Source organism: Salmo salar, chromosome ssa25 (genome assembly GCF_905237065.1).
Source record: "Salmo salar chromosome ssa25, Ssal_v3.1, whole genome shotgun sequence".
Classification (NCBI taxonomy): domain Eukaryota; kingdom Metazoa; phylum Chordata; class Actinopteri; order Salmoniformes; family Salmonidae; genus Salmo; species Salmo salar.
In genome coordinates this window covers 1,710,916-1,736,913 of record NC_059466.1, presented here as the reverse complement: position 1 = coordinate 1,736,913, position 25,998 = coordinate 1,710,916, and the positions used below count along the sequence as shown (strand labels likewise).

The 25,998-nt window shown below is 41.9% G+C and overlaps 1 protein-coding gene across 6 annotated transcripts in view; it reads left to right on the top strand.

The window, feature by feature from the left end:
- LOC106586049 (dachshund homolog 1) overlaps positions 1-25,998 on the top strand; it is a 276,691-nt gene that overhangs the window by 223,074 nt on the left and 27,619 nt on the right. For all 6 annotated transcript variants that reach the window (XM_045707806.1, XM_014172867.2, XM_014172869.2 and 3 more), the window contains one exon: positions 19,678-19,823. In XM_045707806.1, coding sequence (XP_045563762.1) covers positions 19,678-19,823 — 146 coding nt within the window. The remainder of the gene's footprint in view (positions 1-19,677; positions 19,824-25,998) is intronic.

The following is a 25,998-nucleotide window of genomic DNA, read 5'->3' as shown; positions in this document are numbered from 1 at the left end:
TCCCCATAGCTTTCTTATATCCCAATAGAGTAATACATTCATAAATGACAGAACAGATAGTCAAAAAATATATCATAAGGAATGTGTCAAAATCTTACTCCTTATGATTTATTTTTTGACTATCTGTTTTCACATTTATGAATGTGTTATTCTATGGGCATTAGTAGCAAAGGCCAAATTCAATGTTTTATCTTTTTTTTAAATAGTTTTTGGTGATACCTATGGAGGTCCTAAAATTCTAAATCAAATATCTAAATGAGCCATGGTATCTTAAAACAACTCCATATGTTTTATGGAGGTGCCATTGGTAAGTACATTATATATTTTTTGTGACACAATCTCATAGTACATAGTACAGTAAAAGGATGACGTTTCAATTTGCAAGGCCTTTATCAAAATGCAACATCAAATACAGGGACCAATAAATCCAACGCAATGAATCTTGTATTGTCAATCTGTTCACATAACCCTCTTCTGTCAACTGTAAAGAGAAGTAAAACATGTATTTTACAATTCCTTTTTTTACAGGTGTGCTCTGCAGACCTGGGTTCAACTTCAAATACTATTCTGCTTTTACCAATTGTCTCAGCCTGCCTAGAGTGCCATATGGGTGGGTTTGCCATTTTGCAAAAACATTTTTTTGGTGCCATTGCGCCAGCCAAGCTCATTCAAGCCCAGTTTAAGTATTTAAAAATATTTTGAAGGAGTTCCCACATATACTGAGCGCTCGTTGACTGCTTTTCCTTCCCTCTGCGGTCCAACTCATCCCAAACTATCTCAACTGGGTTGAGGTCGGGTGATTGTGGAGGACAGGTCATCTGATGCAGTACTCCATCACACTTCTTATTGGTCAAATAGCCCTTACACAACCTGGAGGTTTGTTGGGTCATTGTCCTGTTGAAAAACAAATGATAGTCCCCTTAAGCACAAACCAGATGGGATGGCGTATCGCTGCAGAATGCTGTGGTAGCCATGCTGGTTAAGGGTGCCTTGAATTCTAAATAAATCACATACAGTGTCACCAGCAATGCACCCCCACACCCTCACACCTCCTCCTCCATTGTGGGAACCACACATGCGGAGATCATCCGTTCACCTACTCTGCGTCACACAAAGACATGGCAGTTGGAACCAAAAATCTCCAATTTGGACTCATCAGACCAAAAGACATTGCTCGTGTTTCTTGGCCCAAGCAAGTCTCTTCTTATTGGTGTCCTTTACTAGTGGTTTCTTTGCAGCAATTCGACCATGAAGACCTGATTCATGTTGAGATGTGTCTGTTACTTATTTGGGCTGCAATCTGAGGCTGGTAACTCTAATGAACTTATCATCTGCAGCAGAGGTAACTCTGGGTCTTCCTTTTCTGTGGCGGTCCTCATGAGAGCCAGTTTCATCATAGCGCTTGATGGTTTTTGCGACTGCACTTGAAGAAACGTTCAAAGTTCTTGAAATTATATGGACTTAGTCTTTTACCAAATAGGGCTATCTTCTGTATAACACCCCTACCTTGTCACAACACAACTGATCGGCTCAAACACATTAAGAAGGAAAGTTATTCCACAAATGAACTTTTAACAAGGCGCACCTGTTAATTTTAACATGGCGCACCTCATGAAGCTGGTTGAGCCAAAAGTGTGCAAATCTGTTATCAAGGTAAAGGGTGGCTACTTTGAAGAATTTCAAATATAAAATATATTTTGCTTTGTTTAACACTTTTTTGGTTACTACATGATTCCATATGTGTTATTTCATAGTTTTGAAGGAAAAACCCTTGAATGAGTAGGTGTGTCCAAACTTTTGACTGGTACTCATTATATTAACATGCGTATAGACAATATCATATAGGTTATTATTAATTCCGGTTAGGCGGTTGATGTATGTGTTTCTGAAGAGAGATCTCAGGATCAGTGTATCATATCTGTTCTGAGCAGAATGAATGCTGCTCCCTTGTCTCCCCTGACAGCCCCTTAAGGAGTTATGAATATTTCCTCCATGCAGACTTTCCATCTGTGTGACACTACCCGTGGCCTTGAGAATGCGTTTCAATCTATTAAGTCAAATCAAAAGAGTCATCACATCAAATTGGTGGGGGGAGAGGGAGAAGGGGATATAGATAGGTAGAGGTAGAGAGAGACTTAACTAGTCAAGTCAGTTAAGAACAAATTCTTATTTACAATGACGGCCTACCCCAACCTGGACGATGCTGGGCCAATTGTGCTCCGCCCTATTGGACTCCTGATCACGGAAATGGGGTGAGAGAGAGAGGGAGAGAGAGAGAGAAACAGGGAGGGATAGAGTGACACTGAATTGGTTACTACTGGAAAAGTGTGATATCTTATGATAAAATATTAGGATGTCACTTTCCCAAAAGTCATGGTACATGTCAGTGTTTTGAGGTCCCAAATTCTAATTCTAAGCCTGTGGAGAGTAATGTTTGGAGGAGAGTGTTTAGGAAACAAGGCCCACTGGCCACACTGATTATCCCGCGCACCTCTCCCTCTCTCTCTCTCTCTCTCTCTCTCTCTCGTGTTCTTTTTATCTCTCTCGCTCTTTCCACATAAATGGGTTTGTGCAGCAAGCCATTTCATCTCTAAGTTAAAGGAACACTAGGGATAGAGGTAGAAAGGAGGGGAGAATGAGAGAGAAAGAAGGGAGAACACAGGGCTTGATTTTCCCGCTGTGATAAGAGAGTGGTAGCCAAATGTTACCTGTGTAACCTGTGCCAAAGCATCTGGGGCTCTTGACTTTGTCCCCCAGCAGGGATGGAGCACACTCTCATTTTCCTCCTCTGCATCCTCATACTCCTCTTCTCTGTCTTGAAAAGGAAATTCGTTTTTAAGGTCCAATGCAGCCGTTTGTATTCTAATATCAAATCATTTCTGGGTAACAATTAAGTACCTTACTGTGATTGTTTTCAATTGAAATTGTCAAAAATAATCCAAAATAGTTTCTTAGCAAAGGGCAATTTCTCTCTGGAAGTGTTCTGAGTAGGGAGGGGAAAAATTAAAACTAGCAATTTGGAACTCTCTTTCTCATTGGTCTATTAACTAATATAGTGCCTGGTTATGTCACCAGGCAGGCCAAAACTCCATCCCACCACAACAGGCTGACATTTAAAAACGTATTTCCAAACAGCTCTTAGACTAAAAGGTCATTATCATAATTTTCACAATTTGACAGTATTATTCTAACCTCATAGTGTGGAAATATATATAAAAACACAGGGAAATCACATTATTGACTGCTCTGGGCCTTTAAATGTGTGTGTACGTTTGACTGTGTGTCTGCATGTGTGCATGCTTGGTCCTGCATGGCTTCATTTGTGTTTGTGTGCACATGTGTTTCGAGTGGTGAAAGACTACGTTTGGGCATATTCTAATGAATCTATGTTGCTTATTTCACGTGCGTCTTTATTTCCTTGGATATTCCACAAAAACATAACATATCTAAAGATGAAATCCACTTTCTCGATTGAAGCAAGGTTCGTGTACATTTGTTTCGGAGCTAGGGTTTCTTTGACAAGGGGAAGGAAAAAAACGATGGAATAACTACCGCTACAGTCGCGCGGTAGCGTCGTCTTCTATTAGCGGGCAAAGAGGTCACAGCCACTCCATTTGAAGGAGGACAACTTCCTCCCTCCACTGCTGGCAGGTCAAATAAAATCTAATTGTGCCTGGCTGAAAGCACACCGCCCTGCTTTGTGTAGGTGCTGCTGACAACCTCCAGGTTTTAGCGCTCCATTATCCTGCTGGGAGGAACACACCGTTTGCAAGGACACAGGCTTAACCTGTCAATATATCACACTGACTGCTCTGGCCCCAGCCAAATGCACAGGCTGCAGAGAGAGACTGTTTCTCTCTCCCTTGATTTGCTCTCTCTCTTTTGCTCAGTGTCTCTTTCTCTATATTTTATCTCTCTTTCTCTCGCCCTCCCTCCTTCTCGTTCATACTCGTATCTGTCTACCTTCCCCAAACCTATCATTTTATCTACAGGTCCTTCTGTCTTACATCTCTCTTTCTCTTTCTCTCCCTTTTTCTCTTTCTCTCTGTCTCTGTATTTATCTCCTCTTTCCCTCCCTCCGTGTGAGGACTCAGCTGAAAGCTCCCAAGGGAGCTCTGGATTCAAACACAGGAACCAGAAAACATATGGCACATTTTCAAACTCCCAAGGTCAATTACAGCTATTATTTATCCAGAGATTGTGACTACATTTCCCAAAGTTTCCTCTAGATTTACCACAGATTGCCAACGCATGTCTTTCACATTTAAATCCGGGGCAGTATTTTGTTGCACCCACCTCTCGCTTTCCCTTCCCCGCGACTCTCCATCAAACATTTCAAAGGTTTTCAAGTGGATTTTTTGTATTATCTCTGGTTAACTTACGGCATATATTTTTCTCCCTCCTTGACATCGCTTGGTCCGAGTGCCACTCCTCGCACAACACAAATCTAATAACATGTAAATTGGAGATAAGCCCAGATTCCTCAAAGTTATATATTTTTTTGCATCCGTAGTTTGTCAAGTCAATTCCTTGGCCCCCTGTTTTAGAGGCACCACAACACATGGAAGAGTAAGAAAATAAACTGGATAGGTGATTCATCATTGCTATCCCACTGTCAAGGACTCCCACTGCTACTATTGAAGGCTGGATGCAAGGAGAAGAGGGAGGGGGGGTTATTTTTAAATGATGGCATTTCATTCAGAATGCATTGTATTTACTTTGTACCAAAATGTTATTATCCAGCTGAAACAATGTTATTTGTGACATGGTTGACCTGAGAAAAGGGGGTTTGTTCCATAAGTATTTCACAGCGGAGGCCCCTACGTAGAGTAGCCTACATACAGCACAAGAGACTGTCACAGCTGCTGCTGGTAGCGCTCGCTAGCAGAGAAGTATCACCTGGAAATGCGGCACTCCATTCCAATCGGCTCCATCACTCCAGCGTCGCTCGCTGTAATTAAGTTGAAGTCAATGATGCCGGAGTGATGGTGAGGAATAAACATGCAAACACATGCCAGCAGGCTAGGAGAGCCAGAGTAGAGGAGAGAAGGGGGGAGGTATGGAAAGGGGAGAAAATGAGGAGAAGGGAGGAAAGGTCTGGTGAAAGCCTGAATAAGAAAAAAACTGTTCTGGAGTTCTAATAAATATAGTAAACAAATAGTGATTACTTTATATTGATTGCATTATCAGTGTATTTGCTACCAGTGAAAGACAGCTCAAGCAAAAAAAGAAAATGATCTGAAATTGTATTCTAATAAAACAAAGGTCCTTATACATTTCACAGTGTTGAACAAACATTGATTACTGAATATTAATTGAATTAGCCATTTATTTGCTTCCACCTTCCTGTATTTGCGCACACACCTATCTTGGTGAAAATGAAATTAACTCTGACAAGCGTCGCTGTTCAGCTCTGTAGTTGTGAGTCTATTTCGAACAAAACACAAAGCTGTTTGCTTTTTCCTTGCTGTGTGACAGGTTGTTTCCTCTGCAACAAAGCGATAAAATATTCTCTGTGATCTGCCGTCGTATTGCAGGAGGGGAGGCCTGCTGAGTGCAAAGCCGGAGTTTGTTAAAGCAATGATTTATGATGAATGCCAACACTAAATAAGGGACAAAGTGCCCACAGTACAAATCAATTACAAAGCTACAACAACAGGCCTTCTCTCCCTGAGGTCTACTAGCTTCGGCAGCAGTTATGCTGATTTTATTGGACGGGATATTTGCAGCGGTTGGCAGAGAGGGAGGCTATGTAAAGTGTAATGTAATAAATGCAAATGGTAGATGTTGTACATGTATATGAACAACATCACAGGTCATTGGAGTTCGGTGGTTATGTTATTGTTGGTGCTAATCAGCCGCTTTAAGGCATTGGTTGCCATTCCAATGATGTGCTATGCCAAGTATTTGAAATGATATTGTAGTTTTTTGTAACATTTCAGTGTAACGGTTCAGTAAAGAAGAAGTAAAAAGAAGAAAAAAAACATTTAATGTAGCTCTTGTTATATAGGACATCATTTTTCATATGCTCACTTATTGCACAATAAAGCAGTAAAAACACAAACAACAAATTACCACAGAAGTGACTTCTTAAAAGTAGGCAATTCATAATTGTTTTATGAAGTTAATTTATAAAACAAATTTAAATTCATCCATCCATAATTTTTTTTAAACAATATTTTATTGATGAAATATATACAACACTTTCAGAACATTCCCTATTGATCCCCCAAACCTCCCTGCCCCCCCTTCCCAATGCCTCCAACTCACCCTCACCCTTAAAATGACAAAGTAACAGATAATATAAATCAAAATAGTAAAATAAAATATTTATAATAACAATAAAATAACAATATAAATAGTAATAAAATATTCCTAAATTGTGTATGACTTTTAGAAACACCTTATTACAAATATTTTACAGTTTGCAGACAACATATTATAAGTACTTAGCAATTGAAATACAATACCAGTAGGATAATAACACATGTGTATATGTAGAATAAAAATAAAAAGGATTCCATAATAGGTAGAGGAAGGAGAACAGAAGATCAATGATATCCCGGTTGCCAATGTGTAAAAACATTCTCTACAGACACCCCTAATAGTAAATTGTATTTTTTTCTAAGCATAACATCCCGTATCCAAGACATGGCTGATGGGAGTGATTGGGCTTTCCAAAGCAGGAGTATTTTACGGCGAGCAATCAAGGAGGAAAAGGAGATGACTCCAGTCTGTTTATTTGTGAGATTCACAACTTCCTCAGCAATCCCAAGTATAGCGATCTGAGGAGATGGAACTATAGTCATCTCCAATACCTCAGAGATTGTAACAAAGAACAATTTCCAGAATTCCGCCAACATGGGGCATGACCATAACATATGGGTCAAGTTAGCTGATGATTGAGAGCATCTATCGCAAGAGTCTACCACTTCTGGGATAATCTTGGCTAGTTTGGTCTTGGTAAAATGTATCCTATGGTGGACATTACATTAAATCAGGCTGAGCCTTGTACAGGAGGAGGAAGAATTGACTTTCTCCAGTGCTTTTGTCCACCACTGATCAGAAAATGAAACCCCTAGTTCTGCTTCCCAAACCGTCTTAATTTTGCGCAAAACTGGACTATTTCCTGGCAATAAGAAATCATAAAGAAATTATACGTGACCCTTTGGCCACATCAGGCAAAACAGTCAATACCATAAGCCGGCAGAAGTCTTGGGAATGTAGAAGAGTGGGATTGAACAAAGTGACAGACTTTAAAATATCTAAATAAATAAGATTGCTGCAGATTGAAAGTGGTATACAGCTCGTTAAAACTGGCAAAGTTACCATTAACGTTCAAATCTTTCAAAAATGTCAGACCTTTCCTATTCCAAGATATTAACCCTGAGTCAAGTTTGGCAGGTGCGGGCATCCCATGTGGTGCAACGGTCTAAGGCACTGATCAGTGCTAGAGGCGGCACTACAGATCCGGGTTCGATCCCGGGCTGTGTTGCAGCCGGCCGTGACCGGGATCCCCATGAGGTGGTGCACAATTGACCCAGCGTTGTCTGAGTTAGGGGAGGGTTTGGCCGGCTAGGATGTCCTTGTCCCAATGCACTCTCTAGTGACTCCTTGTGGCTGCCGGTGCATGCACACTGGCTTTGGTCATCAGCTGTACGGTGTTTCAACACATTGATGAGGATGGCTTCCGGGTTAAGCGAGCAGTCTGTCAAGAAGGAGTGCGGCTTGGCTGGGTTGTGATTTGGAGGACACATGGCTCTCGACCTTTGCCTTTCCAGAGTCCGCATGGGAGTGGCATCGATGTGACAAGACCTGTAACTACCAATTGGGGAGGAAAAGGGGTAAAAAGTACACAAAAAACTAAAACAAAATGTATAAATAAATTGGCAGGTGCAAATAAATGGTTATTACAAGTGGGTGCTGATAGGGAGAGTAGGGTCCATTTCAAGTGATGTTTTGTAGCCAGATTTCAATAGTGGGCCAACAGCATATCACCCTTTATCCTGCTTGCTTGCTTCTGAAGCTAAGCAGGGTTGGTCCTGGTTGGTCCCTGGATGGGAGACCCAAATGCTGCTGGAAGTGGTGTTGGAGGGCCAGTAGGAGGCTCCCTTTCCTCTGGTCTAAAAACAATATCCCAATACCCCAGGGCAGTGATTGCCCTGTGTAGGGTGCTGTCATTCGGATGGGACATTAAACGGGTGTCCTGACTCTCTGTGGTCACTAAAGATCCCATTGCACTTATTGTAAGAGTAAGGGTGTTAACCCTGGTGACCTGGCTAAATACCCAATCTGGCCCTCATACCATCACAGTCACCTAATCATCCCCAGCTTACAATTGGCTCATTCATCTCCTCTCCCCTGTAACTATTCCCCATGTTCCCCATGTCATTGCTGTAAATGAGAATGTGTTCTCAGTCAACTTACCTGGTAAAATATGGGTTAACCTCTTGGGGCTAGCGTGCCACCCGTGGTGCACTCCATCAACAGCAGGTGCATTTCAAGAGCGGCAAATTTGAATCCAAATAAATGTCAAAATTCAAATTTTTCAAAAATACAACTATTTTACACCATTTGAAAGATAAACATCTCCTTAATCTAACCACGTTTTACGATTTCAAAAAGGTTTTACGGCGAAAGCATAAATTTAGAGTATGTTAGGACAGTACATTTACAAGAGTTGTGTGTAATGTTTTGTCAAGTCAAAGACAGGGTCACCAAAACCATAAAACCAGCTAAAATGATGCACTAACCTTTTACAATCTCCATCAGATGACACTCCTAGGACATTATGTTAGACAATGCATGCATTTTTAGTTCTATCAAGTTCATATTTATATCCAAAAACAGCGTTTTACTATGGCATTGATGTTGAGGAAATCGTTTCCCTCCAATAACCGGCAGTCAAGTCAGCGTAACAAATTAAATAATTAAAATGAGAAAACATTGGTAAAATATTATATTGTCATTTAAAGAATTATAGATTTACATCTCTTGAACGCAATCAACTTGCCAGATTTAAAAATAACCTTACTGGGAAATCACACTTTGCAATAATCTGAGCACTGCGCCCAGAAAAATACGTGCTGCGATACAGACTAGACGTCATGTTGGGGAGATCTAAAATCGAAAATACTATGTAAATAATCCATTACCTTTGATTCTCTTCATCAGATGTCACTTCCAGGTATCACAGGTCCATAACGAATGTAGTTTTGTTCAAAAAAGCTCATCATTTATGTCCAAAAATCTCCGTCTCGTTAGCACATGATGTAAGCCAGCCGGACTTCTCGTCATGAACGAGGGGGAAAAAATATATTTCCGTTCGTTCAAACATGTCAAACGTTGTATAGCATAAATCATTAGGGCCTTTTTAACCAGAACATGAATAATATTCAAGGTGGACGAATGCATACTCTTTTATAACGTATTGGAACGAGGGTACCCAACATGAACTCCGCGCCAGGTGTCTAATGGGACATCATCGTTCCATGGCTCTTGTTCGGTCAGATCTCCCTCCAGAAGACTCAAAACACTTTGTAAAGGCTGGTGACATCTAGTGGAAGCAATAGGAAGTGCCAAAATATTCCTAAACCCCTGTGTTTTTCAATGGGATAGGTTTAAAGTCAATACAACACATCAGGTATCCACTTCCTGTCAGAAAATGTCTCAGGGTTTTGCCTGCCAAATGAGTTCTGTTATACTCACAGACACCATTCAAACAGTTTTGGAAACTTTAGAGAGTTTTCTATCCATATATAATAAGTATATGCATATTCTAGTTACTGGGTAGGATTAGTAACCAGATTAAATCGGGTAATTTTTTTTTATCCAGACGTGCAAATGCTGCCCCCTAGACCCAACAGGTTAAATAAAAATAAAATAAAAAATCTGATTGGAAGAGTGCAGAGAGGGTAAAAGTGGAAGATTGCCAGGATGAGGATCCTGAGGATGAGCAACAGATCCTGAGGATGAGCAACAGGATTAAGCCTCCAGTTGGCACCAACTACTCCCTGAACTGCAGAACCACAGAGACATTTTGTGTAAATGGACTGCCCAGTAATAGTATAAAAAAATTGGTAGGACCAGTCTACTGTGTGATCTCCATCTTTTCAATAGGGTTGTATTAATTATTGGTGGTTTGCCCCAAATGAATGAGGATATCATAGTATCTATCTTACTGAAAAATTATTTGGGTAGACACTGGAATAAGTATAGATATCTGGTTAATATCATTTTCAGTGACTGCACCCTACCAGCTACAGAGAGGGATAAGCCACTCCCTCTCCGTAGGGTCATTTTTCAGCTTTGCTGTAAGAGTAGAGAAGTCCTGCTCCAACAGTGAGTGAAGGGATCAGGTGATATTAATTCCCAGGCACGTAAACCCTGCTTTTGATAAGTCGAAGGGCAGCAGAGATTGTGTTATACCCATAGCCAATTGATTAATAGTTAAGCATGAACTTTTCCCTAAATTCAGTTTGTACCCTGAAAAAGTTCCAAAATCTTTTAAAATAGATAAGATACAAAGTATAGGGCCCCGAAACAAAGAAGAGCAAATCATCGGCATAAAGTGACACTCTGTGGTCCTAATCCCCTCTCCTAATACCTGAAAATAGCGGACTGTTCTTTAATGCAATTGACAAAGGTTCAATAGCAAGAGCAAAGAGGAAGGGTGAAATTAAGCATCCCTGGTGTGTGCCTTGGGTTAAGGGGGAAAATTTGGAGCGAAAAGAGTCAGTGTATACACGTGCCTGGGGTGAGGTGTAGAGTATCTATATCCAGGATGTAAATGTATCCCCAAAGCCATTTTAATTGTAAAAAAACAGAAATGACCATTCTACTCTATCAAAGGCATTCTCGCATCAAGAGACTCTACCACTCCAGAAGCTGGAGAGTGAATGATAGTAAGAAGTCTTTGAATATTTCAGAAGGAATAACGGTCCTTATAAACCCTGTTTGGTCCTCTGATATCACAGTGGGTAGGACAGTCTCTAATCTACAAGCAAGCACCTTTGCCAGAATTTTTACATCCATGTTAAGGAGTGAGATCGGTTGAAATGAAGAGCAGTTGGTTGGATCTTTGTTTTTCTTCAATGTTAACCTCCCTGGGCTAGGTGGGACGTTTGCGTCCCACCCTAGTCAACAGCCAGTGGAATCGCGTGGCGCGAAATACAAAAACCTCAAAAATGCTATAACTTCAATTTCTCAAACATATGACTATTTTACACCATTTTAAAGACAAGACTCTCGTTAATCTAACCACATTGTCCGATTTCAAAAAGGCTTTACAGCGAAAGCAAAACATTAGATTATGTCAGGAGAGTACCCTGCCAAAAATAATCACACAGCCATTTTCAAAGCAAGCATATATGTCACAAAAACCAAAACCACAGCTAAATGCAGCACTAACCTTTGATGATCTTCATCAGATGACACTCCTAGGACATTATGTTATCCTCTCTGGGCTAGGCGGGACGAATTCGTCCCACCTACGTAACAGCCACTTGCAGCCTGTGGCGCGATTTTCAAAACCTTAAAAATCCTATTACTTCAATTTCTCAAACATATGACTATTTTACAGCTATTTAAAGACAAGACTCTCGTTAATCTAACCACACTGTCCGATTTCAAAAAGGCTTTACAACGAAAGCAAAACATTAGATTATGTCAGCAGAGTACCAAGCCAGAAATAATCAGACACCCATTTTTCAAGCCAGCATATAATGTCACCAAAACCCAGAAGACAGCTAAATGCAGCACTCACCTTTGATGATCTTCATCAGATGACAACCCTAGGACATTATGTTATACAATACATGCATGTTTTGTTCAATCAAGTTCATATTTATATCAAAAACCAGCTTTTTACATTAGCATGTGACGTTCAGAACTAGCATACCCCCCGCAAACTTCCGGGGAATTCGCTAACATTTTACTAAATTACTCACGATAAACGTTCACAAAAAGCATAACAATTATTTTAAGAATTATAGATACAGACCTCCTCTATGCATTCGATATGTCCGATTTTAAAATAGCTTTTTGGTGAAAGCACATTTTGCAATATTCTAAGTACATAGCCCAGGCATCACGGGCTCGCTATTTAGACACCCGGCTAGTTTAGCACTCACCATAATCATATTTACTATTATAAAAGTTTGATTACCTTTTGTTGTCTTCGTCAGAATGCACACCCAGGACTGCTACTTCAATAACAAATGTTGGTTTGGTCCAAAATAATCCATCGTTATATCCGAATAGCGGCGTTTTGTTCGTGCGTTCCAGACACTATCCGAAATAGTAAAGAAGTGTCGCGCGCATGGCGCAATTCGTGACAATAAAATTCTAAATATTCCATTACCGTACTTCGAAGCATGTCAACTGCTGTTTAAAATCAATTTTTACGCCATTTTTCTCGTAGAAAAGCGATAATATTCCGACAGGGAATCTCCTTTTCGGCAAACAGGAAAAAATCACAAAGGCGGGGGCGGTCGGGTCATGCGCATAAGCCCAGAGTCCCTTGATCGGCCACTTGAGAAAGGCGATAATGTGTTTCAGCCTGGGGCTGGAATGACGACATTCTGTTTTTTCCCGGGCTCTGAGTGCCTATGGACGACGTGGGAAGTGTCACGTTAGAGCAGAGATCCTTAGTAAATGATAGAGATGGAAAAGAAGTTCAAGAAATGGTCAGACAGGCCACTTCCTGTAAAGGAATCTCTCAGGTTTTGACCTGCCATTTGAGTTCTGTTATACTCACAGACACCATTCAAACAGTTTTAGAAACTTTAGGGTGTTTTCTATCCATATGTAATAAGTATATGCATATTCTAGTTACTGGGTAGGAGTGGTAACCAGATTAAATCGGGTATGTTTTTTATCCAGCCGTGTCAATACTGCCCCCTAGCCCTAACAGGTTAAACAATACATGCATGTTTTGTTCAATCAAGTTCATATTTATATCAAAAACCAGCTTTTTACATTAGCATGTGATGTTCTGAACTAGCATACCCACCGAAAACTTCCGGTGAATTTACTAAATTACTCATGATAAACGTTCACAAAATACATAACAATTATTTTAAGAATTATAGATACAGAACTCCTTTATGCAATCGCGGTGTCAGATTTTAAAATAGCTTTTCGGCGAAAGCACATTTTGCAATATTCTGAGTACATAGCTCGGCCATCACAGCTAGCTATTTTGACACCCACCAAGTTTGGGGCTCACTAAACTCAGAATTACTATTAGAAAAATTGGATTACCTTTGCTGTTCTTCATCAGAATGCACTCCCAGAATGCTTCGTCAGAATGCACTCCTACTTCAACAACAAAATGTTGTTTTGGTTCCAAATAATCCATAGTTATATTCAAATGGTGCAAACACCATGCTCTACCAACTGAGCTACAGGGAAGGCGCATCTCAGTCTCACTGTCCCCAGGCTGACCACTTACAAATTCTGCTGCTGTTCTTTGCCCAGAGACTGCAGACACCCCATTCCACTTTCTGGCGGCTTTAGAGAGCCAATGGAAGCCTTAGAAAATGTCACGTTACAGCACAGATGCTGTTTTTTTTCGATAGAGATGCAACAGAAGGACAACAAATTGTCAGACAGGGCACTTCCTGTATGGAATCTTCTCAGGTTTTGGCCTGCCATATGAGTTCTGTTATACTCACAGACACCATTCAAACAGTTTTAGAAACTTCAGAGTGTTTTCTATCCAAATCTACTAATTATATGCATATTCCCATTTCTGGGCAAGAGTAGTCACCAGTTTAATTTGGGTACGTTTTTTATTCGGCCGTGCAAATACTGCCCCCTAGCCCAGACAGGTTAAAGAGATGGAAGCCTGAGTAAGAGTATGAGGTAGTGTACCTTGCTGGAGTGAGTCCTCAAAAATGTCTAATAGCAGAGGGGTTGGTTGTTCAGAAAAATTCTTAAAACATTTTTTTGGGTAGCCATCTGACCCAGGGGACACAGTTTATGTCACCCCCAAATATAAAATACTGTGTGTTTAGATTGGAGAGTGAGGAGAAGAGTTTCCTCATGACGTTGATTTAATCCCATTTTGGGGAGTACACACTTACAAGAACAACTGGGGTTCGCCAAACTGTGCCAGTTATTATTATGTAGCGGCCATTGGTATAATAGAGGACCCATGTTGAAGTGAACTGTACCTTTTTCCTTATGAGTATCGCTGCACCTCTCATTCTAATGTTACATTTAGATTTAAAAAATGTGCACAAGCCATGGCCTAGAAAGTCTATGCTGGTAAGTATTATGTCTCTTGAAAAAAATATTATATCTGCTTTCAGACTCTTCAACGAGTAAACGTGAAGAGAGTTTAAAAGATTTATCATAGATACAACCCTCATACTGTAGTTTGTAGGAGAATTGCAAAAAACAGCGTGCGCACACACCCACATACAGAGCCTATAGAAGTTAGAAGAGGCGGGGATAGGTTCCTGGGCATTGGCCCGCCAGTGGCTGTGAATGAAAATCAAATCAGAACACGATGCGGGAAAGCAACCTGCTTATGTTTGTGTTGGGCCATACTATTTAGCTCACGTGTCAGTGCAGAGAATACAGTCACAGGTTACTTACACTTCCCCCAAAAGAAACAAAACTGAAGACACAGTAGAACTCAAAGGTTAATGGTTAAACGGGTAGGATAGTTACATACATTAGCCAACCAAGCGGCACCAAAACAGGTAAAGGAAAATGTTCCCATAGTATAAGTAAACATATTAATGGATGTAGCATAAATGTTGGCTACACTTTACATTAGCTGTGAATTCACGCAAGCGATCCTTTCTTGAGTGAGTGGAATGATCAGACAGAAATGAAGAGAAAAGAGATTACATCTTTTCTCAGTCCTTGGCAATCCATCTAGTTGGTGCCAAATGAAACAGGAATGAAAAGTTATATACACTGTCAAGATGGTCTTTAATGTAGTCGATATGATCCCACTGTAAGGCTCACGTGACGTTAAAATTCCAACTCCATATGCGTGGGGAACACAGTTATCTACGGTAGAAAATAAGTAAATAAGTGTCACCTGTTTAACCACAACAAAACCAGAGTTTCATGTGTCCAGCCAGTTGGCTATTTAAAAAGTCAGTAGGAGGGCATCACGAGTGGCACAGCAGGCTAAGGCACTGCATCGGAGTGCTTGAGACGTCATTACAGACCTGGGTTCGATCCGGCCATGACCAGGGGTCCCATAGGGCGGTGCACAATTGGACCAGCGTCATCCGGGTTAGGGGAGGGTTTGGCCAGTGGGGCTTTATTTGTCTCAACGCGCTCTAGCGACTCCTTGTGGTGGGCTGGGCGCCTGCAGACTTACTCTGGTCGTCAGTTGAACAGTGTTTTCTCCAACACGTTGGTATGGCTGGCTTCCGGGTTAAGTGGGTGGGTATTAAGAAGCGAGGTTTGTCCTCCCGAGTGGCGCAGCTGTCTAAGGCACTGCATTGCAGTGCTAGAGGCATTACTACAGAACCGGGTTCATTCCTGGGCTGTGCTACAACTAGCCATGGTCGGGAGTCCCATCAGACCCTGCACAATTGGCCCAGCATTGTGAGGGTTTAGCCGGGGGGGCTCATCGTGACCTTAGCAACTTCTTGAGGCGGGCCGGGTGCCTGCAAGCTAACCCCGGTCGCCAGTTGAACGGTGTTTCCTCCGACAAATTGGTGCAGCTTCCGGGTTAAGCTGGCGGGTGTTAAGGAGCGTGGTTAGGCGGGTCATGTTTCGGAAGACGCATGACTCTACCTTCTCCTCTCCCGAGCCCGTTGTGGAGTTGCAGCGATGAGACAAGATCGCAATTGGATATCATGAAATTGGTGAGAAAAAAGGGGGTAAAAAAAGTAAATAGGGTGTGTACATAATAATCCAGTGTACTGCACATATTGTCTGATATATTCCACTTCGGGGTGCGCATGGTGGGATAGTTCACATATCACTCAGCTGGAACGATGCTGGTTGTAAAAGGACTCAGCCTCTGCTACTGTGTTGAACTTGCGCTCCATGTCCTGGTAGTAAAAACGCAGCTCTGCCAGATGGCGCAGTGTAGAAAGGCAGAGTGTAAACTTGATGCCCCCCGTTACAACTTTCATTTCATTGACTTGAAAGTTGCACGTTTCTTGGTGAGTTGAGTGCTCAGGTCCAGGAATAGGAACATTTTATTTCCCTGATAGAAAGGTTCCTTGCTAACGCCAGCACCCATTCCTTCTCCTGGTAGTGGAGAAATATCATTAGCATTGGACGTGGCACTCACCCTTCACCAGCCTATCTCTCAGTGTGTGGTGCACTCTGCCCAGCTCTGGCGGAGTTGCAAACGTATCATCGCCCAATATTTCCAAAATGAACTTTGACATGAAATCTCTTGCAAAGCATTTCCTCACAGCCCTCAGGGAGTCCAACCACTCACAAGTTATTGAGAGCGATTTTCGAGGTCATCCATTTAGTCTTTTATGATGGAGCACAACCACCGTGGCTTCGAGGGTGGTCAGCCTGTCACTATGGTCAGAAAGAGACGTCTTTATGTCAGACGAAGGCCATATGATTCCACTGTCAGACGAATCACGTCCAGCGATGATTGTATGGGCGAGAGGGACACAGTTAGCGAGTTTGTCATCTCAGCTAAGAGGGCAGCACGGTTCTTCTCCAATTCGGCCACCAGGGAGTAGATAGTCAAGTTGTCTTCGCTGGTGGTAGTCGTTGCCGCCATCATTGGCTGATTTTGCAGGGAGTTGTTTGCTAAAGTTCCTGGTTTCCCCTTCACTTTATTTTGCCAGACATCATTTAGAATCTACCATTTTAACTTAGTAAATCTGCAATATGCAGTAAAATGGTTATTTAATGGCGTATTTAAATCACACAAAAATAATCAATGGAAATCCAATTTATCAACCCATGGAGGTCTGGATTTGGAGTCACACTCAAAATTAAAGTGGAAAACCACACTACAGGCTGATCCAACTTTGATGTAAATGTCCTTAAAACAAGTCAAAATGAGGCTCAGTAGTGTGTGTGGCTTCCACGTGCCTGTATGACCTCCCTACAACACCTGGGCATGCTCCTGATGAGGTGGCGGATGGTCTCCTGAGGGATCTCCTCCCAGACCTGGACTAAAGCATCAGCCAACTCCTGGACAGTCTGTGGTGCAACGTGGCATTGGTGGATGGAGCGAGACATGATGTCCCAGATGTGCTCAATTGGATTCAGGTCTGGGGAACGGGCGGGCCAGTCCATAGCATCAATGCCTTCCTCTTGTAGGAACTGCTGACTCACTCCAGCCACATGAGGTCCAATATTGTCTTGCATTAGGAGGAACCCAGGGCCAACCGCACCAGCATATGGTCTCACAAGGGGTCTGAGGATCTCATCTCGGTACCTAATGGCAATCAGGCTACCTCTGGCGAGCACATGGGGGGCTGTGCGGCCCCCCAAAGAAATGCCACCCCACACCATGACTGACCCACCGCCAAACCGGTCATGCTGGAGGATGTTGCAGGCAGCAGAACGTTCTCCACGGCGTCTCCAGACTCTGTCACGTCTGTCACATGTGCTCAGTGTGAACCTGCTTTCATCTGTGAAGAGCACAGGGCGCCAGTGGCGAATTTGCCAATCTTGGTGTTCTCTGGCAAATGCCAAACGTCCTGCACGGTGTTGGGCTGTAAGCACAACCCCCACCTGTGGACGTCGGGCCCTCATACCACCCTCATGGAGTCTGTTTCTGACCGTTTGAGCAGACACATGCACATTTGTGGCCTGCTGGAGGTCATTTTGCCGGGCTCTGGCAGTGCTCCTCCTGCTCCTCCTTGCACAAAGGCAGAGGTAGCGGTCCTGCTGCTGGGTTGTTGCCCTCCTACGGCCTCCTCCACGTCTGGCCTGTCTCCTGGTAGCGCCTCCATGCTCTGGACACTACGCTGACAGACACAGCAAACCTTCTTGCCACAGCTCGCATTGATGTGCCATCCTGGATGAGCTGCACTACCTGAGCCACTTGTGTGGGTTGTAGACTCCGTCTCATGCTACCGCTAGAGTGAAAGCACCGCCAGCATTCAAAAGTGACCAAAACATCAGCCAGGAAGCATAGGAACTGAGAAGTGGTCTGTGGTCACCACCTGCAGAACCACTCCTTTATTGGGGGTGTCTTGCTAATTGCCTATAATTTCCACCTGTTGTCTATTCCATTTGCACAACAGCATGTGAAATTTATTGTCAATCAGTTTTGCTTCCTAAGTGGACAGTTTGATTTCACAGAAGTGTGATTGACTTGGAGTTACATTGTGTTGTTTAAGTGTTCCCTTTATTTTTTTGAGCAGTGTATATTCTTCCAAATTAAAAACTGTGGATCCTAGCACTCTAACAATCCACTGCCTGCCAGTGAGTCCATGTTTCCAGGGCATTTGCAGATGTTCAAAATAATCTCCAATGTTTTGGCTCTATCTGCTCTGAGGATGGGTGAAATAAATACTTTAAACTAATTAATGGCGGACCAGCTGTTCCTACCACTTGGCTGAATATTGATGGGAGGAGAGAGAGAAAGAGAAAGCGATAGATACTGTGAGGAGGGAGAGAGGAAGGAGGGAGAGAGAGAGAGACTGTGGAAGGAGAGGGAGAGAGGAGGGAAAAAGAGAGGAGGAGGAGAGAGAGAGAGCTTGCCTGTGTTTGTGAACGATCACTCTGACACATAAACATGTATGAATAGTGGATGAGAGGGAAGAGAGGGAACCTGCACAGAGCACAGCCAGAGTGCAGTGTTAAAAGAATCAAAGTGGATTTGATAAAAATTGAGTTAAGGAATTGATGGCACATAATATACAATTTTGAGGTGTGTGTGCGTGTGTGTGCATGTACGTTTGTGTGTTTTTTTGTGTGTTGTGTTTGTGTGTGTGTATTGTTACTGGTTGACTAAAGGCTTTTCAGACCTAAACATAAAGTGACACGTCTTCCTGACAGAGTATAGAGATAATGTCAGAAACATGGCTGGTTTCTCTTTCTCTGTCTCTCTCTCTCTGTCATGCATACCTGTATCTCTCTTTTGCATACATACACACACCTCGCTCTCTCTCTCTATGGTGTGTTATGGATAATGTGTACAAAAGATGGCCCTGCCCTCTGTTGGTGATGAATGGTGGATGATGCCATCCTATAGGTTTGACAGGCACCCGTGCGTGCGTACACAAAGGAAGCTGAACCATCCGAGGTAATGGAGCTCTGTAGCCCTGCTTCTTCTTATTTGGGAATGCACATGATTATATCCATTCACTGGGAAAATCTGAATTTATGTCCTGGTTGGATGTTGGCTTAGAGCCTGAGAGAGACAGTGTAGGGTAGTCAATGAGGACTGAAGTGAATTTCAATAGTCTTTCTGTGATCCCTTGTGACCTCTCTCCTTGCATCATTTTCAGAAAACATTGGAGAAGAAGGAACCTTGGATCTTCTCCTGCGATTTAAGAAGGAGGCGCAGATTTAAAGAAATACTTTTGAGATTCACCCCTGGACTGGATTGTCTATCAGAGTGGACCTGAGAGCTCTGATTGCCTGAATCGTAGAGTTCACTACCTATATAAACACTGTTGTGAACGAATAAGAGTCAATCTTCTGTTTGAATACACAGCAGGCTACTTGTCCTGACTTGTTCTGTAATTCTTGTTTTGGGTCTAATTCTAGACGACAATCCAATGTGCACCCCAACGGCGAGAGACAGCTACGAGAGGCTGTCATTGACTGGACAGGGTCTACCACCTGGCTTCCCTTCGCCATTCCTGTTCCCAGACGGCCTGTCATCTATTGAGACTCTTCTCACTAACATACAGGTACAGTGGGTCTGACCAATAGAGGTGCTCCTCACTAACATACACTTAGGTCTGACCATTAGAGACTCTCACTAACATACAGGTACAGTTGGTCTGACTAAGAGAGACTCTTCTCACTAACATACAGGTATGCTATAGGCCTTATTCATTGACAGGGTATATATAGTGCATGTAGGTCAGACCAATATAGACTGTTCTCACTAACAACACACAGGTACAGTGGCCTCACATTCACCTTAGTAATATACTCCTCACAATACATGTCTTACAAACACTGAATACTGGTAGACCTTAGCAATACTCTACAGGTAGACCTTAGCAATACTCTACAGGTACATTTACATTACATTTTGGTCATTTAGCAGACACTCTTATCCAGAGCGACTTACAGTAGCGAATGCATACATTTCATTTCATGCATTTTTTTTTTTTTGTACTGGCCCCCCGTGGGAATCGAACCCACAACCCTGGCATGGCACACACCATGCTGGCATTGCAAACACCATGCTCTACCAACTGAGCCACAGGTAGACCGTAGCAATACTCTATAGGTAGACCTTACCAATACTACGCAGGTAGACCTTACCAATACTATGCAGGTAGACCTTACCAATACTATGCAGGTAGACCTTACCAATACTATGCAGGTAGACCTTACCAATACTCTACAGCAGGCCTTAGCTATACTCTACAGGCAGGCCTTAGCTATACTATATACAGGTAGGCCTAACTAATACTCTATACAGGTAGACCTTAGCAATACTATACATGTAAACCTTAGCAATACTATACAGGTAGGCCTCAGCAATAGTCTACAGAGAATCAATAGAAAATATCCTAGCTAATACGCAATAGAGTAAAGAAAACATCAGTTAGTATAGCCGTTTGTCTGAGTGCCATTTAGCCTGCAACTGTAAAGACTAGGGCCAGAATTCACAAAGCATCTCAGGATGGAAGTTCTGATCTAGAATCCATTCCATAATAATCGTATTCAATGTTATCTGAATGGTAAAACTGATCATAGGCCAGAGCTCATGCTCTGAGACACTTTATGGATAGGGACCCTGTTCTGTTTCGGTTCAATTATTTAAAAAATAATCCAAGTTTTTCTATTTCGGTTTCCATTCTTCTTATTTGTTTTACATTAAATGCACTATGCATTATGTGGGTGGAATCCTGTAACAACACAGAATAAAACAATTTAATAAAAGTTCCATGACTGCCCATTACAGCAGTCCCATGACTGACCATTAACCATCATTTATTCACATTACTTTATTTTAATAAAATATTTCAGTTGTTTTATTTGATGACTTCCTTATTTAATTCCAAGTCATCATCTTATCTCTATAGAGCTGCTGCTGCTATCTGACAAAATCCCTATTTGAGTAGTTCAAAATAAGTAAGGCATATTTTTATGACTGCTGAATACAAACTACCAATCACTTAGATCATGTATTTTAAGGTAGAGCTACTTCGCGAAGCAACTGCTTTCTATCCCTCTCGATTGCGTGTTCTTTACTCTCCGTGTCCGTGGCTACTCCACACAGATCGGACAACTAGGCTGGTGTGTTATGGATTATGGTCATTGTAGTTAATTATCATGTTATCTGCGCTACAGTACCAGTCAAAAGGTTGGACAAAAATACTCATTCAAGGGTTTTTCTTTTTTTTTTTACTATTTTCTAAATTGTAGAAAAATAGTGAAGATATCAAAACTATGAAATAAAACATGGAGCTTCATAAGGTGGAATACATTTCAATTAGCAGGTGTGCCTTGTTAAAAGTTAATTTGTGGAATTTCTTTCCTTCTTAATGCGTTTGAGACAATCAGTTGTGTTGTGACAAGGTAGGGGTGGTATACAGAAGATAGCCCTATTTGGTAACAGACCAAGTCCATATTATGGCAAGAACAGCTCAAATAAGCAAAGAGAAACGAGTCCATAATTTCTTTAAGAAATGAAGGTCAGTCAATGCGGAACATTTCCAGAACTTTGAAAGTTTCTTCAAGTGCAGTCGCAAAAACCATCAAGCACTATGATGAAACTGGCTCTCATGAGGACTGCCACAGGAAAGTAAGACCCAGAGTTACCTCTGCTGCAGAGAATAAGTTCATTAGAGTTACCAGCCTCAGAAATTACAGCCAAATAAATGCTTCACAGAGTTGAAGTAACAGACACATCTCAACATCAACTGTTCAGAGGAGACTGTGTGAATAAGGCCTTCATGGTCTAATTGCTGCTAAGAAACCACTACTAAAGGACACCAATAAGAAGAAGGGACTTGCTTGGGCCAAGAAACATGAGCAATGAACATTAGACCGGTGGATATCTGTCCTTTGGTCTGATGAGGTCAAATTTGAGATTTTTGGTTTGTGAGACTCAGAGTAGGTGAACGGATGATGTGTGGTTCCCACCGTGAAGCATGGAGGAGGAGGTGTGATGGTGTGGGGGTGCTTTGTTGGTGACACTGTCTGTGATTTATTCAAGGCACACTTAACCAGCATGCTACCACAGCATTCTGCAGCGAAACGCCATCATATTTGGTTTGCGCTTAGTGGGACTATAATTTGTTTTTCAACAGGACAATGACCCAACACACCTCCAGGCTGTGTAAGGGCTATTTGACCAAGAAGAAGAGTGATGGAGTGCTGCATAAGATGACCTGGCCTCCACAATCACCCGACCTCAACCCAATTGAGATGCTTTGGGATGAGTTGGACCACAGATTGAAGGAAAAGCAGCCAACAAGTGCTCAGCATATGTGGGAACTCCTTCAAGACTGTTTGAAAAGCATTCCAGGTAAAGCTGTTTGAGAGAATGCCACGAGTGTGCAAAGCTGTCAAGGCAAAGGGTGGCTACTTTAAAATATATTTTGATTTGTTTTGGTTACTACATGATTCCATATGTGTTTTTTCATAGTTTTGATGTCTTCACTATTATTCTACAATGTAGAAAATAGTAAAGATAAAGAAAAACCCTTGAATGAGTAGGTGTGTCCAAACTTTTGACTGGTACTTTATGTAGAATATTGGCCTTTTGGAAACTACAACTTTCTACTATGTCGCACAGATCTGATCTCTAGAGAAACTGTGCATCGAGCTCACGGAAGAAAAAAAAAATGAAATGGAATTCAAGTAATTGAACCGACGTCGGTCAATTAGTTGTTTAAAAACCGACATTTTGTTTAATCGCTCAGCACTAGCAGTCAGAGAGATAAATGTCTTGGCATTCTATATCAGAGTGTAATGATGTGGATACAGCACTGCCCTGCTCGCTGCTCCAATACTCCAATACGTGGACATCAGAGCAGTGTCCTCCAAGGTTATCCCTTTGATCTACGCGTTAATTAGAAAACCACACACAGTTCCGACACACACACACACACACACAGCTCCAATACTCGAGTAAGTCATCTCTGATAACGATCTTGGCGTTTAATAGTAATATACAAATCAACAAAATGAAACTGAGCCGAAAATTGAGATAAAGCAACTTAGTCTAAATTGGGGTCACAGGAACCAACAATTAGTAAGCTATAGCCCACTGCATTTGGAGTAATTGTTGTAAAAACAGACACTGCACAGAATGGAGACTATAATAATGAGTAGTCCTTGTACAGTAGGAGTAGCATGGCTGTAAAAGCATGAGAAAGATGTTTCTATATCATTGGTTATCATTCAGAGATAGTTAGTCTTGGAAATCCCAGACCTAGAGCAACAGTAATAGGTCTGAGAAAGATGTTTGTATATCAGTGGTTATCATTCAGAGATAGTTAGTCTTGGAAATCCCAGCCCTAGAGTTTTGCTCTTCGTCTCTCCCAACAAATCACAAGTTTGAGTAGGTGGGGCTTAAAATGTGGGCAGGAATAGTGCTCTTGAAAAATAATCACCTCAGAAACATGTCAGAGGCGGACCCAATGCAGACGCAGATAGCTAGACTTATAGCCACAGCCAGTCAGTGGTGGAATGCTAACGTTAGCAGCCATGGTGCATGCAAACTACTCACGTGCAAAATACACTCATTGAAAATATCCTCAGAGCTCTCTATCTAGCTAGCTACCAATTTTGTATCCGGTGGGAACGTTTACACCAGGGCACAAACGGATAAGGCTCTGAATGGATTTCCTGTGAGTCCATTTCCAACTACCAACTGAACATTAGACATGTATGCTGGAACATTGTTCATGTGTGAGGCAACCTGTCTGTCTTGGGAGACTAGCTGTATTGATATTTTACTGTGTATCTTTCCTATCATAATCTTCTTCAGTTTAGTGTCAGAGGTTGATAAATCCTTATAGAGGGCCAAAGAGGCAAAAAGGAGTATAGATTAAAAAATGATAGAAAAGGCCTCAACATGATCCTCCCCTAAATCTCAATCACTCCTTCAAATCAAATTGTCACATACACACATTTAGAAGATGTTATTGCAGGTGTAGTGAAATGCTTGTGTTCCTAGCTCCAACAGTGCAGTAGTATCTAACACACTAGACACCTTTAGAAGAATACTCTACACTGAGTGTAAAAAACATTAGGAATACATTCCTAATATTGAGTACATTCCTAATATACATTCCTAATATTGCCCCCTTTTGCCCTCAGAACAGCCTTAATTATTCGGGGCATGGACTACAAGGTGTCAAAAGCACAGGGATGCTGGCCCATGTTGACTTCAATGCTTCCCACAGTATTCCAATGCTTCTGAGTTGGATGAAAAAAATAATAATAATAATCCCAGTCACAGCTCCTTTTTTTCAGAGTTCGCAGTTGTCTTGAATACACTGAAGTCTGAGATTTCCGAGTTCCCAGTTCTGAGTTCCCAATTGTTTTGAACGCGGCATTTATTCTCAGAGGGAGATGGCAGTGTATACCCTTTGAGTCGGGAACCAAAACTCCTCCATAGTGACCAGTGAAGATATTGTCTGCATCATTCAGTCACGACAGCTCGATCAGCTGTTTGATTTCACTTACCGGCTTGTCAACTGAACCAAGATCACAGTCAAACGGATTGGGAAGTAGGTTCCAATGTGCTCTTCCAAGCGTTGGAGGTGAGCAATCGTCACTCGTGACACTTACTGATGCTGTTTTCTGTTAGAAACATGCACAGCCGAGGGAAGGGTGCATGGTTTGCTTTTGAAAGACTCTTTCCAATAAGAATTCTTTCCTCTGAATCCACTGCTTTGGTCACTCATCTGTAGTATGTTTTTGTATTTCCCCTGCATGCTTGCGTTCAGTTCATTCAGTTTCACAAATATGTCTGTTACAGAGGCAAGGAGACACATTTCCTTTTCATTACACAGAAAATAAACTAGGTCTGTTTTTTTTTACATCCATTGTGAATGAACTCTCTCAATGCGAAAAATCTTTCCAACACTCCCCCTAGATATCCACCAAGCCTCAGTGTGAAATAGAACATTGTCATCCTCTGATCCCATATCCCCACACATTTGCAAACAGGAGTGTGCGCAGTGGATGTGGTTTGATGTACTTTATAATCCAAGTTACCTGCTGCAGTATATCTCAGCTCTTTTGCCACCAGTTGCTCTCGGTGTACCATACAATGTGTCCATATGGCAGAGGGAAACACATTCATAATTAGAGTGCAGAAGCCTGCCCGCCATTCCGCCATAGATGGAGCAAAAGCCCACCATTCGATCTCATGGAATTTGTTTTTAGTCAATAAAGCCACGCAGCACACTGTGTAGTTTCATGCTCAGGATTGTGAGACAGAACAATATGTCTTTATGAATAGCATCCCCTGGCATGTATAGCGAACAAAAGTCAATGCATGGGTATCTCGGCCCTCACAGCTAACGTCCATTTGGAGAGCATAAGATGTTTTTTTTTTGAGTCGTTCAATCAGAGTTTAATCTTGATTACTAGCAATAGCATACATTCTTTGTTTATCTGACAAAGGTATTGATGTGAGTTTTTGTCCCTCTGCCTCCCCACACATTATTTTCATCATATCAATTGTGGCCGGTACTATCAAAGTCTCTGCAATAGTGTGTGGTTTCCTAGCATAGCAGGCCTAGCTATTCACCATGGGAATGATTTGAAATCTTATCAGAAACATGTTGGGTCCTTTTCAAAGCTTTCTATTTCCTTTCAACTGGTCAAGCTGATGTAATTTGGAAATTTTGCACAGAAAATATTTCCTGTTTTTTTAGAGTAATT